This window comes from Balaenoptera physalus (genome assembly GCF_965194825.1).
Source record: "Balaenoptera physalus genome assembly, chromosome: 10".
Lineage (NCBI taxonomy): Eukaryota > Metazoa > Chordata > Mammalia > Artiodactyla > Balaenopteridae > Balaenoptera > Balaenoptera physalus.
Window position 1 is genome coordinate 109,149,717 of NC_138889.1, and position 14,570 is coordinate 109,164,286.

The following is a 14,570-nucleotide window of genomic DNA, read 5'->3' on the forward strand; positions in this document are numbered from 1 at the left end:
CACTGTAAAAGCCTCTAGGTAACCTTCACCACGGTAGGCCAACAATTACACTCCACTCCACCATAAAGTATATTCAGAAAGTAAATGCGTAAATCCTAAAGGCTGTTTCATCTCAGGTGGATTAATGAATTAATAAATTTTTTTCAGATATTCTGTGCCTTTTTACCATAACTTGTAACATTTCTGGAAAGATGGGCCATACTTAAATACAAAATAAATGATCATGGTGGAATTATCTGGAAATTTTTTTTTTAAAGTAAAACTCTCCCATTCATCTGTTTCTCTACTTCCTTTACTTCTTTTTAACTTATGACAGTAACACATGCTTGTGCTTGCTGCAACAGGTGAGACAATCTTAGGCTCTGTCTCCATAAAGAGGAAGTCAATAGTGCTCCCCAGCCAGCCTCCATCCCCAGAGCCCCCCGCCCCCCCCAGCGCCAGTGCTAACCATCTGCCAGCACCTCATCTTCTGCTCCTTTGCCATGAGCTACACACCTATTCACATTGTTGTTTCTTCCTAAGCAAACAAAACCCAAAGAGGATAATACCATACATCTTACTCAGCAACCAGCTTGCTTTCTTTTTTATCCCCCAGCTTTCTTATTACATCATGCACAAGTAAATCCGAACTGAACATGTTTTGAAAGTTGTACCTTTTACACAGACTAAACATTCCATAATCTATTCAAGCACTACTGGTGATTACTGAAACTTGTAGGTTTTTGGTTTTTGCTTGCCACCATGAACGCTGCTGCTACCTTGCTTTGAAACCAAATCCTTACTAACTAATGCTCCTACTTCCATAGGATAGATTCTTCCATATGGAACTGACTGCCAGACAAAAGGGTGTGATGATTTTGAACAAATATTGCCAGATTACTTTCCCAAAAGGTTACAGCAATTTACAGCCCTAGTGACATTGTGTAAGTGCCTGTTTCTCCACATCCTCACAGCACAGAGTATACTTCTAAATTTTGCCAATTTGATAGTGAAAACGGATACCTAGTTATTGTTTTCGCTGTTTATGGCCATCATTTTCTGTGTAGCATCTTCCTTACCTCTCTTTTCTCTAGTGGAAGTCTGTCTTTTTTTTTAATGAGCTTATAGGAGCTTTTTGTCCTTGGGATATTAACTCTGCCGTATATGTACATTTTTCCCCCTTCAGTTTGTCATTAATCTGACTTTTGCTTTCAGCTATTCAAAAATTTTCATATTCACCATTTCTTGTCTTAACTTCTTTCAGAAGATTTCTACTACCCCAAGGGTAGACGTATACATTCTCCTAATTTTTTTTCTAATCATCTTACATTACATTTTTAAATTTAAAATTTTAATCCATCTGGAATTTATCTTGTATATGGTGTGAGATGGGAGTTGAGCTTGGTTTTCTTCCAGGCGCACAATGAATTATGTCACTATCATTTATTAAAGAAATCATCGTTTCCCCATACGTGGTATTAAGACTTCATACACACTCGGCTCTATTTCAAGAGTCTGCTCATGTCCTCTTGTTTGTCCACATCAGCCAGTATCACCAAGTTTTGATCACAACTGTTTCACGGTAAATTTTTAATATCTGTTAAGGCCAACTGCCCCTAACTATACTTTAGAAATTTTTTCTTGGCTATCATCAGACATACTTCCATATAAGCTTTAAAACAATTTGGTCCTTCCTATTCTTCGGTCCCTCATTAGATTTCATTTCTCAAATTTTCTAGAGTGAAATTTGCAGTACTTACTTATGAAAGTATTACAATTACTATTTTGTTAGGATGGTTATTTCCCAGAAGCGCACATCCAATGTACCCACGACGTCAGCACCTCTGTAAACCCTCTGTCCACTCTCCTTCCTTCACTGGGCCACCTCTTTTCACCCTTCAGCAACTAGCACACTGTGCGTGCGTCCCTTTCATGGCACTGCCCTCACGGCTGGCGCTGTGCTAGTTTTGTTTACTGTGCCTGCATGAGGCCTAACATAAAGTAACTAACTATTCAGTTACTATATGATGAATAATTGAATGAGTTCCTTTGGTCTCATCCTCTCACCTAATTTCTGGAAAGGCAGAAACAATCTGGTGTTCCTGAGAATTTCAAGAATATTCCCCGCCAACCTTTAAATCAAACTCTCCAAATAGTCTGACAATAGCTGAGCCTACGGCTCTGTATGAGGTCTTTCCATGTAAAAAGGATTTGCACATGTTTCCATTTATTCCTCACACTAACCCTGTGGAGTAGGCAGGATAGCCCTTCCGACCAGTGAGAAACAGTCTCCTGGAAGAGAACTAATCGGCCCAAGGAACATGATGACACATGGGGTTCTAAACTAGGCAAAGAGCTGTTTCAGGGGTGGTTTGGAACCCTGTGTATGTGGTCACATTTTTCAGGACAGCCTCCAAAAGCATATTTAGCATATTACTTACTCCATTCATTCATTCACCAAATGTTTATCAAGCACCTACTATATATGTCAGGTACTGTTCTGCACGCTGGGAGTACAGCAGTAAATGAAAAAGATAAAAATCTCTGCCTTCGTGGAACTTGCATTCTAATGGGAGAATAACCAGAAACCACAAAATAAGTTTATAGCTAACATCTGAATATCAACTGTGTGCTGTTTTACATACTTTTCGTGAGATAAATTTAATCCTCACAGCAACCCTATGAGATAGTTTCTAATGTTATCCCCATTTTACAGATGGGGTAATTAAGGCACAAAAGCAGCTAAGTTGCCCGAGATCACACAGCTAATGAAATGCAGAGTCACAGGATTCCAACTTAGGGAGTCTGACGCCAGATCTCATGCACATCACCGTTATACTATGTTATCTCTTTAAGATGGTTTTAAAGCATTATTCAACTGTAATTAAACTACTTCATGGATTAAAGGGTCTTTTTGTGGACTGGTCTAAGACTTAACCAATGTTTGAACCTTTTTTTTTGAACCAATTTTTTAATTTAGAAAAAGATAAGTTTTATCCCCCTGCGTTCCCACTCCCTCCCTGCAAAAGGGGCAAAAATGCAGCAGCATCAGGAATAGGTTTTCTGCCCTCCCTTCATGGCAAAGATCCCAGAGCTGGGAGAGAAACAGCTGGGGTTGTACCACGACTCCATGCCTCTGCTCTCTCACGACACAGGGGAAACCGCTGGCTTCCCTGAAGGGAAATGTGGGTTCTGGGGAATCAGCATTTCTCCCGAGGCCGGCTGGCTGGTGGAGAAGTAGCACCACCGCCTATCTTTGCTTCCATGCGTAAAAGGCTCTGAGGTCAGGCTGACTTGGACTTCTGCACCTGCAGTGTGGCCATACTACCAGCTCTCTCCCAGGACAGCTGTGAGGACTGAATGAGTCAGGGTGAGTAAAGCACCCAGTACAGCACGTAAAATGGGCTCAACAAATCCAGGTGTGCTCATCTGAAGAAGAATATATACATATATACACGTATAACCGAATCGCTGTGCTGTACACCTGAAACTAACAGGATCTTGTAAATCAACTATACTTCAATTAAAAAAACAAGAACAATAACCAAAAAACCAAATCCAGGCGTGCTCCCTGTGTGGCCTATGCCAGCATGGGGGCCTTCCTGCAGCACTGGCCCAGACAAGCTTGTGAAGCTGCCTCTGAGCTCAGACACGCAGAAGTCACCACAAGAAGACGAGCAGTGTGGACAAGGAGTCCTGCTAAGTCAGATTTGGGGGATTTCTACAAGGACTCCAGAATCTTGATGGGTCACAAAAAGAAGCTCTTCACCAAGTAACTGAACTTAGAAATTATTAAGAGCACGTGCATCAAAACATAACAATCCCAGAAGACACAGCTTGGTAGTACCCAAGACAGGGTTTTTACATGATTAGCAGTGGTGAACTTCACTGGCCATTTTCGGAGCAACCCCACCCTGGCACCGTGTGTGTGTGTGTGTGTGTGTGTGTGTAAGGTATTTCCCATTCTCTCTTTAAGCATATTTGCATTATGATTCACTCATAATGATAACTGCTGGTAATGATTTTAACATTTTAAAGGGCCAGGTGCTGGGGCCCCTAAATAGTTCTGTACTCTTTGGTTTTGCTTATGCCTGCTGTACTGGGTGCAATGCTGTAGAACATAAAAGACTATCCCTTATCACTGAAAGGATGAGAAGATAACGTGAATTCATGCTCATAATCATCAGGTGGTTAAAAGAATGCAAGAGCCGAATATCTTACTTAATACTTTACCTTTCACAAGTGTAACACTCGCAGAACTCATTATTTTCTCCAAAAAACCCATCTCCATAATAACAAGAAATTTCTTCTCCAGGTTCAATATCTCTTAGGGCCTTCACACATGCTGTATCTCGACCAGTTGACACAAACTGAAATAAAATCAACTCATTAAGAAACTCATACCTGAAGCAAAAACAAAATACTTGAGATAAAATATTTTTTATGCTTACCTTACAGTTAGGTCTGCAATCTGAAAAATGTCCAAAAGATAAAGTCAATTAACTGTAGATAAGATCTGAAACACGAACAATTACAGAAATCTGAAATAAGCTTTCCACATAATTTTACCAACTTTTGATAGAAGTTTCAGGTCTTAAGTTAAACTACAGGAATATTTATTTTAATACGTTTATGCAAAAAGAAGAATTTCTATTTCCAACCCTCCTTTAAAGGAAGATAAGGTCATTTTAAGTTTTAGCAGTGCTACCCAACACTAGAGCTAACACCTTAGAAACAGAGCTTACCATGGTTTATAAATGCAGCAGGACCAAGCCAGAGCTGAGCACAGTTTTTCCTTGTGGAATACATGACACTGAAGTCGTTTTCTCCATGTCTAAGTAGCATGTTCTCCTCAATTTCTGAAAGTTCGGCAATACAACCCACCAGTAATTCTATTTTGTCATTTCGTTTCCTATTTAAAATATGTGATGTTAAAAATTACTAGTAATTATAAATCGTAAGGCTTCTTTTAATAAAATAAGCCTGTCCAATAAATACCAGGAATCAAGAAGACTTAGTTTAGCTGTGCATGTTTTAGCTGACTCACTTGGATCCCCACCTGGATGTCATCTCCTTCTCCCTGGAAGCCCCACAGCCTTGTGCACAATTACTTGTGCAGCTAGCTGCCTTACCCCTACCAGAGACTAGAAAGTCCACTAGGAATCGTGCTACCTACACCTCTGAATCCCCTACTGGACCCAGCATAGTGCTTTGCAGGCAGAAAGGACTCAAAGACCCGCCGCACTGCATTCAACTTGCTGACACTGGAGAAGGAGACAGAGACAAGCAGCAGGAGGGTCAGGAGAACCCAGAACTGGGACGCCGCCCTGTAGAGCAGCGACAGCAAATGTAATGCAAGCCAAACAAGCAATCGTCAGTGTTCTAGCAGCCACATTAAGGAAGGAAAAACAGGTGAAAGTACTTTCAGTAACATATTTTAACGCAATATAACCCAAATACTATTTCAGCAGGTAATCAGTATGAAATATTAATGAAAAATATTTATAATTTAATATAAAATCTCACAGGTATATCACATTTGTAGCACTTCTCAATTCAGACTAGCCACATTTCAAGGGTTCAATAGCCACCCATGGCTGGTGGCCATGGTACTGGACGGTGCAGCTCTAGAACCCAAGACCTCAAACCTCCACAGCCATGTGCAACACGGAGCCACGGGAGCCGATGAGCAGGCTGGATTCCGTCCCAGAGCAAACAGATACACTCACTCACGTACACACACCCACGCAAGAAGCCCAGGAGGAAGGCTCTTTTCCATTCCATTTTCAGGTACCTGACCCTAAAACTTTTGCTATAAAAAATACTGGGGGTGGTGTAAGAGAGGGGCTACATGTTTCTTCTGGGAGATAAGGCAGGGAACAGGCATTAGAGGAAAGATATAATCACATATTCTCTCTTTCATGTATGGCTTTTACCCCTCCTAGCTGGGCTCAACTTTACTACTTTTATTTAAGCTGGCACACATATATATTTTGAAGCAGGCATTGTGCTAGGAAGCTTCTACGCACAAAATTCCTACGTAACCTTTCTTATAGGCCAGTAAAAGACTGACTCTGGAAGCCAGGTCAGCCCCGGCATCCCTAACCTTGCAGTGGTCCTTGAGCAGGCATCCAGACTCAATGAAAGGAAAACACAAAGCATTCTGGCTTAGAGATAGGATCTGGTTCAACTCAGACTTCTTCTTTTGTTTTTATAAAAAAAATTTTTTTTAAGTCTTTATTGAATTTGTTGCAATACTGCTTCTGTTTTATGTTTGGTATTTTGGCCCCGAGGCAGGTGGGATCTTAGCCCCCCGACCAGGGATCGAACACGCACCCCCTGCATTGGAAGGCAAAGTCTTAACCACTGGACCTCCAGGGAAGTCCCCAACTCAGACTTCTAATTTCACTGTCCCGACCCCAGTCACTGGGCTGAGGCACTGGCACTGCATTGGCTCCTTTAGGGTAAGCTCCGGCCTTATTCCTTCCTACAACTTTCTTAGCACATGAACAGTAATTTAAGAGAGAACTTTAAACAGAATTACTTTACGGGTTTATACTAGTATAATAGTTACCACTCTTTTGTTGCAACAATTTTGGCTCCATTTTGTTCTGATGAATATCTATTACAAGGCAATATTTCAAATCCACTGTCGGTTGCAAACATTCGCAAGTAAATAAATACCTAAAACAGAAAAAAAAATTGATACCTACTTTACATTATTTATCTTGCTAGACTTCCTCAGAATTATAAAAGCAAACCACCACCAACAATGAAAAAATTTAAGATTAAGTAACAAATTTTGTTATTTTAAAATTTCCCACACTTGTGTACCTGGTGACTTGGCTATGTTACTCTAAAAGTTCACAGTAAGTTTCCCTTCTAGATGACAGAGTTTTCTCTATGGATAGTCATACAAATTATCTGATGTGTTATTAGGTCTTCATATTGATTAGTTTTATGAAAATTGGATTTAAAATTTCAGTGGTCCCTAAAATTTAGGCTTTAGTTTCCTTTACTCTTATCCAAACAGATAAATGGTATTAATTTGGTTAATAAACTCACATGTTCCTTGAATAATTTCTCCTGCATTTTGTTCTTGTTGAGAAAATAGTGCCGTGCCCACTCTCCTGAAGTCAGACATTTGAAGGCTTTCTCCAAGTGCTCATCTTTCTTGAAACGTTCAATTACTTCCTTTAGTTCTTCTTGTCTTCCTTTAATAGGCCGAAATCTGAAAGAAATCAGAACAATAACTTTAGTTATCTTCCATCGTCCTTGGGCCACTGCTTAAGAGAGCTTGAGAAAAAAGTAACCTAAAAACAGCCAGACCTAACAAAAGAGTAATAATAAGTAATCTTGATAATTATTACTAAAGTAATATTGATCACCAGGAGATATAATTTCTCTTTCTTCAAACTATACTTTAATATTTTTATTTCAGTTAGCTCATTAACTGAGAGGTGACCAGGTGATTCAAATGAAAGCTGTCTGATTCAGGCTTTTATAACTAGTCATCTACTTTGGGAGGTACCAAACAACAGATCTAGAATAGAGCTCATCTAATTGAGTTAGAATGACAAGAATTTTTTAAAACATGCAGAATCAAGCCAGAAGAGTGCAAGGCAATAAGCTTCAGAAGAAGGAGGAAGCAGACAAAATCATGCCATAAACAAAAACAGCCTCTATGTACACAGTTAGAAGAACCCCACACTAAGCATCCCAACAGGTCTTGAAACACACCTTGATGTTCCAACATCCATGTCAAATTAATCTTTGATAACTGCATTCAGAGAACAAAAAGTGTGCAAAAGTACAACTCTAGCGGTGATACTGTTGTGGTGGTGATGGAAGGAAAAACTGTGGGGGTAGAATTTTAGAAGGCTTCCATGTAAAATCAGCTATAATGACTACAGAATATCACATGGCTATGCACATATTAACACATGATACAATCATGGCCCAAGTAAAACTTACGTTGTACTCATCTTAAAGCTATGTTCTCAATAAAACATGTAATATGATTAAAGGTACTTGGATCTTAATTCCAAAATTTCTTCTCATGTCGATTTCATTTGGTCTACTTTCCAAAATAAGGTTTGGTTTTTTTTAAATTAACATCCAACAAAACAAGGAATTACAGACTGTTCTTCAAATGAAATACATTAAGGAAAAAATATTAGTGTCTCAGGAGAAAAACTATTTGAACTATGACTCTTGCTCTAGCATCTAAAACTGCACATCGCAGACACCTGAGAATTCTAAACTGAGATAACATCTAGCATAGACTCCAGCGAAGGAAGCATTCAAGCAGTATTTTGTTTTCCAGATAAGCTATCACAAATGTATTCATCACATTTCAGTAAGATTTTAAGCCACAATATTTCACCAAGGCTTATTTATTAGGTGCTGTGTACACATGTGCTATGGTGGAAAATATAAGCTAGAAGACATGGCTACTGTTCTTGAAGGTAAAATTTTGCTGGGACCGAAAGACATATTCATGCACCAAACAGATAAGCAAGGCATCAATATGCAAATGCATGTTCATGTGGTACAAACAACACTGCTGTAGCACTTTAAAAGTATGGAAATTATAACTAAGGTTTAAGGTTTGTTTGGGAAGGGGGCGGTTTGGAGTTGACTTTGATATGGGCAATGAGGAAAGTGGTGAATTTAGATTTCTAAAGAAAAAGCAGAATATTACTATAGGCAGGAAGGAATCAAAAGAAGGAAGGCAAAGTGAGAGAAATTCTAAGCAGAGGATCTTAAGGCTTGATTCAGAGATGACAGGAGCTGAGGGAGTCAGCTGGCGAGCAACAGTAAAGGAGAGTTCTAGAACAAGGAAGAGGGGAGACATGAGGAACAGGACAGTAATACAATTTACTAGGCGGGATCTCTAGAGGTCTTCAGATGTGTGAGCATGCTGACACCTCCAGGAACTTACTAGCTGCAGACTCCAGTTTCAGTAAGCTCTTACAACTACTAAGTAGAACAATCTGAAGGAGTTCTAGAGACATCATATGAAGAAACGGACAATGCACTGTTTTATTTCCTGTTTCAATCAGTTAGCACACCAGCCCTCACAGACAGACGAGTGGAAGTCCTTTAGACAATTCCGAATGTCTTTAATTAGGCTGTCAGACTATGGTATCAGAGAACCTCTAACATAAAGATTTGCAGAACTGTGAAAGTATCCAAACTTCCATACAGTTATAATATTAAACTACTTACTTGCAGCCATCATTAAGTGATTTCGTCAAGACTGGGTTTCTCTAAGAAACCCAGTCTAAATCCTTCTGGCTGCAACCCTACACCACGGGGTTATTTGCAAATGAAGGACAGATAAGACCACCAAGCAGCTGTTAGCTAAGGCACACCACTCCAGGCAATACAAAGTGATGGGAAACAGATAACCAGAGTTTTACGCAGTAAACAGAAAAGCAGTAGTTCACTTTGAGCAAATACGATGAATAATCCATGATGTTAAGTGATGGACGGGGCTACGAACGACAGGAGCCAAGCAATCTTTACATGTTCAACGTGGGACTGACCAACGGTGACACTTGTAAAATAAATGCATGGCTCGACACATTAGAGAGCAAGAGTCAGGACTAAGTTCACCTGAAGATCTTAAGAACATGCCAGAAAATAAGTTACAGACCTGGAATGGACACTGGCTATTCCTGACAGGTTTTATGTGTGCTCTCCGCTTCCTGAAACTTCCTCCCTATCTAAAAATACCTTTCAGCTATCCTTTTGTTTACTCTTTGTTCATGATGCCAAACAATTTACATGCTAAAACCAACACAAAATAATCAACTCTTGAGTTAATAATATTCTGCCTTCCACATATCCTGTGACTTTTATTTCTGCTTTCCTGCCTTCTACTGCCTCAAACACAAACCCCCCAAACTGTCCCTTGTTGCCCACTAGGCAAGAACCTCTACTTTACTTAAAATGTAATTTACTGTCAAAACTTACTGTCACAGTTGGCTGCTATAGGCGTGAAATGATAGTGAGGCAAAGGAGGAAGAAAATGGTCTGGGTGCAGATGGGAAGGGGAAGAGGCAGTTGCTTTCGATAACCCTATAGAAGGACATCAAAATCACCTGGCTGACTGTTCCAGTCAGATCCCATTGTAACAAAACTGCGGGGAAATAAAAATTATTTAATAACATAAGATTGTTAAGACTGTTAGGGCCAGAGCAAAAGGCACTGAGGACCTTAGAAAAAAATTCAAGTAATTTTCTATGACTGAATAGAAAAATACGCTCTGTCCTCTGCTTAACCACAATCACTCTAAATCTCCCATACGAATTGCACAAAGCTATCCTTATGCCGTGGCTCCTAAAGCTAGAAGAAAATTTAGATTATCTAAAAATGATCTCCTGTTCCATAAATGAGGAAAATAAGGCCCGATGAGGGCTAAGTGCTGGAAGCACTGGGACTGCTACCCAGGCCGTTGTCGGCCCCGCTCTCATCTGAACCACGGGAGCCCTCTTGTGTCGCTCTATCACAAGAACAGGATCTGACTTGTATTTACCGCTGCGCGCCAGCACTAAGCTCGGCCAGAGACAGCGCTGGCTGGTACCCTGGCAGCACCGTGAAAGGGGTGGAAACAAACTGAGTATTTGGGGCTGGGGTGGGCTGGGCTGGGATGGCAGGGGAGGCAAGAGAAACAGGTATTCGGCATTTCCACATCAACGTGCCCCTCTTCCCTCTTAATATTTAACATTTGCTACTTTAAATAAACCAAACATTTATTTTTCTCTTTCCACACCTCTCTGATCAATGGCTGGTATAAGAAATTTAAAAATATGTCATTTACAATTATTTACTATTAAAAGGGGCAGGAAAAAACATATGAATTCACACTCCCACACACCTGTTCCCCACTCTTTCCAGAGACTGACTTCCCAGGTTTTCTTGCTATTTGGTTTTTCTGTTTCCAAACCCAAGAGACCACTGTGGCAATGAAGAAAAGTTGCAGATTTGTATTAGCTGCACTACCGTGCCCTTCCATTAGCATGTACAACCAAGAGCTACTGGAGGGAGGGGAAAGAGGAGGGGGGACAGAAAAAAGGGAGCAAGGGGAGGAGGGAGGAAGAGAGAGAAAAATGCTCAAATATTTAAGATATAAAATAAAACCATGAGTCAACATCGTGAACACATTTCCCCCTTGAAGAAAGATTAACTGCGAACTGACAGTTCGTAGATGCCGAGTGGAGGAGTCATGCTAGGACCACAGCTCTTCATTCCTTCTTGACCTGAAAATAAACAGCAACCAGAAACATACCTGGCTGAGTCCTGCAATCAGTGCTCAGCTAATCCCATGGAGTGACTCCTGATTTTTGGATGAATGATTTCTCTTAAAATTACCCTGTTACGGAGTACAGTGGTTTTTTAAATATAGCTATTACTAAGACCAAACTATTTTAAAAGGTTTGCAAAATGTTCTAAAAATAGTGTTTATGCTGACACCTCCAATTACTTAACATAAAAGAACATTTATAAAGGCTGAAACAGGTTAGTTTGTATCTTATTACTGTTTGTAATGCTCTCTACCTACCTCACAGGGTTGTTGTGAGAAAAACTGTCAGATTTTGAAAAATGCCTTGAGCTCCTCGAAGGAAAGGCGCTATATAAATGCAAAAACAAACAACAACAATAAAAAACTATTTGTATAATTTGTACTTGTAATTTCTAAACAGACTTACAATATTGGTTGTAGCAGAAATCCCTAAAACGCTGTGATATTCAAGAACTTTATGAAGCCACAGGTCGGTCTAGCATGATAACAAAGTCCAGGAAGCTAAAACTCCTTCCTTCCCACATAACATCATTTTACCCTTGATTATATTAAGTTAGAAGGTCGAAAAATTTCTTTATGCTTTCTAGTCAAGCACTTGATTTTCAAGAGGCATTTAAAGTGATTTATAAATTCATATTCAACAGTGGATACGAATAATCAAATATATAAATAAGGAAAATTAGATGGTTACAGTAGTGGAAGGATAAGTAAGGACTACACAGGCTGAAGTCTGTGCCCTGAGAGGACTGTTCCCATTTCTTTACAATGTGATGTCCCCCAACTCCTCAGGATACCATGAAATCGCTGGTCACGCAGCCTGAACGAGGGCGCATTACTGAAAGCATCCATTCCTGCTTCGCTACATTCATCTCTCCACTAGCTTTTTAAAGAAAATTAGAGGTATTACTAACAACTGTATTCTCTGGTTAAAAGGAAGAATTTAAGTTTCATAACTGACAAAAGTCAACTAAATTGAAACATTTCCCAATAAACTGAAATTATTATTTTGTTTATGCTTTTTCTAGGCATTCATGCCACAACTCTGACTGCCTTCTTAGTAAATACAGGGATATGTTAAGGGTAAAAACATAAGCAATTCATAATATAGCCAAATAATTAAATATCTACTGTTTCTGAACAGTATTCCTGAAGGTACAACTGAAATAGGCAGAAAGGAGGAAGCGGGCATAACAAAAGAGAAACTAAGTTCAAATCACAGATGTATAAACATGAGAACAAAGAGACCACTTATATAAGTAACAGACGGACAGTTTGGAGAATTAAAACCCAAAGCTCCAATCACGTCCTCCAGTCACTTCTTTTGTACCCCAAAGAAAGAGAAGTCCACAAAAAGCTAATAATTTAAGAAATATTTATGGTTATTCAAATAAAGCACTACAGATTCTCCTTATTGTCTATAAAATATCTTTGAAAATGGTGTAAGTGACATTCTGGTAAATTCTTGCTCAGAAGATAAAGAACTATAAGTGCTAATTTTCAAATAAATCCACTAAGATTAAATGAAAATGTACATACCTTTCATTAAGATTAACAAGCTTCATTAATAAAAATTCTGTACATTCCCCAAATGTCAGCTTACGAGAGTCTGTCAAAGTACCTCTGGAGTGACCGCCTCTGCTGAAAGGCGGAGAGCACACCTTGCGGCCACAGCAACATCAACTGCTCCGCCGCGCTGGCCTCAGTGCCGACACTGTTACAAAGCCAGCGCAGTCTAACCAGGCAGCAGCAGCATTACCTACACCATGAACGGCTATTTTAGGAAGTGTCTGAGTAGGATTGAATGTTGCACTGGAAAATATGAATTTAGGGGTACTTGGATATGGTAAGGTCTTAAGTTTTAACAGTATCTGTGTGGTAATCCTAAACTTGACATTTTAGGATTACATGTTTTAAAGTGAGCCCTAGAAAACGACTGATAAGGAACTTTCTATCCATTTATCACATTGGGACAAAGCTCAGTAGGCTAGACGGTTTAGGACCTTGCTTCCCAACTGTAATTGGGAGCATGTTAGAAATGGAGACTCTCAGGCCCCAACTCACAGTTATTGAATCAGAACCTGCATCTTAACAAGATTCCCCAAGTGACTCATATGTAAATTAAAAGAAGCAGTTGTCAAGGAGGACTTTTTAGAAAACATGAGTTATTTACTGTCGCAGAACCCAATAACAGGTAACTCTTCATCCTCTGGAATAGTCAAAGCATGGGGGCTTCTGAATACATGGAGTTCTTTCCCAAGCCGCTACAACTTTTGTTGTAATTTTGATGGAAAACTTTTTAAAATGGTTTATTTGCTTCCATGTTTCAGTATACAAGGCGTAACGAACAGAATCTGTTTCCTGATGACTCCAGGCCATAATTATGGGCCTTTGTGTAATATTCTGAATGCCACTAGACTGTTGTGTGAAACAGTGAATCACATTTCTTACCTCGGGAAAAAAAGGCTAACAGGTGAGTTAAATACTATTAGGACCCTAATAGTAGGAGAATGAGCCCTGGTCTCTTGGGTTCACTGGGAAATAGGGTGTGTGGGCTTAAAATAATGCAAACTAGATTTTTAGTTGGACACCAGGGCATCCAATTCTGCTGATTTTGCAGAGAACAGCCATCCATTTGCCTATGTAGAAAATTTAAGTATGTGCCCCTCTGACGGCAGGGAACTATTTAAATAATCTCTCAAGTCCATTCCAACTTTCACTCCGTTTTAGTAAGTAAAGATATATGATGACAGGAAATTACATGAAAATACCAAAAGCACGTTTTAACCTAAATTACTTCTTTTTGGATTTAGAATATAATTGATAAATGAATTACCTTGTTTTAATTCTAGCAAGGGACAGAACTAAAATAGGAAAAAACGGACACATGATTTTCCTCTAATCACCTGCCCCCAATTAATTACTGGTGACTACCCCCCTGGTGCTCTAGGGCAGTCACCGACACTGCAGCTACGGTAACAGTGAACAGTGGTCCAGAACTTGTTCCACATTCTAAATCCCCGATGTCAGGCTTTTCTACCAGACTCGAAAGCCTTTGCCATGGAAGTTAAGAGGTAACAAAAAGTTGTAAAGTTCTGATTTAGTGCTTGGTGGCAGTTAATTACGAAATTATCTAAAGGCCTTTTTGGGAGCGAGATGATGTTTAAGAGAATTAGAATAAAGAAATTTAAAGGGTGACAGATTTCAAGAGCTATGTAGTATTTTATATAGATGGCATTTGATACTCAATAAAGCGGTTACACATCTATTTTCTTGCCTGTAT

At 39.5% G+C, this 14,570-nt stretch overlaps 1 protein-coding gene across 12 annotated transcripts in view; it reads right to left on the minus strand.

Annotated features, from left to right (window-relative positions):
- Positions 1-14,570, minus strand: part of KMT5B (lysine methyltransferase 5B) — a 52,941-nt gene that overhangs the window by 12,788 nt on the left and 25,583 nt on the right. For 6 of the 12 annotated variants that reach the window (XM_082476466.1, XM_082476465.1, XM_082476460.1 and 3 more), the window contains 5 exons: positions 11,549-11,617; positions 7,045-7,210; positions 6,554-6,663; positions 4,725-4,891; positions 4,213-4,450 (listed from right to left, as the gene is read on the minus strand). In XM_082476466.1, the coding sequence (XP_082332592.1) occupies positions 4,213-4,450; positions 4,725-4,891; positions 6,554-6,663; positions 7,045-7,210; positions 11,549-11,617 (750 nt within the window). Of the gene's footprint in view, positions 1-4,212; positions 4,451-4,724; positions 4,892-6,553; positions 6,664-7,044; positions 7,211-10,864; positions 11,521-11,548; positions 11,618-14,570 lie in introns of those variants that run through there. The other 6 variants (XM_082476469.1, XM_082476463.1, XM_082476461.1 and 3 more) reach the window with 3 other exon arrangements.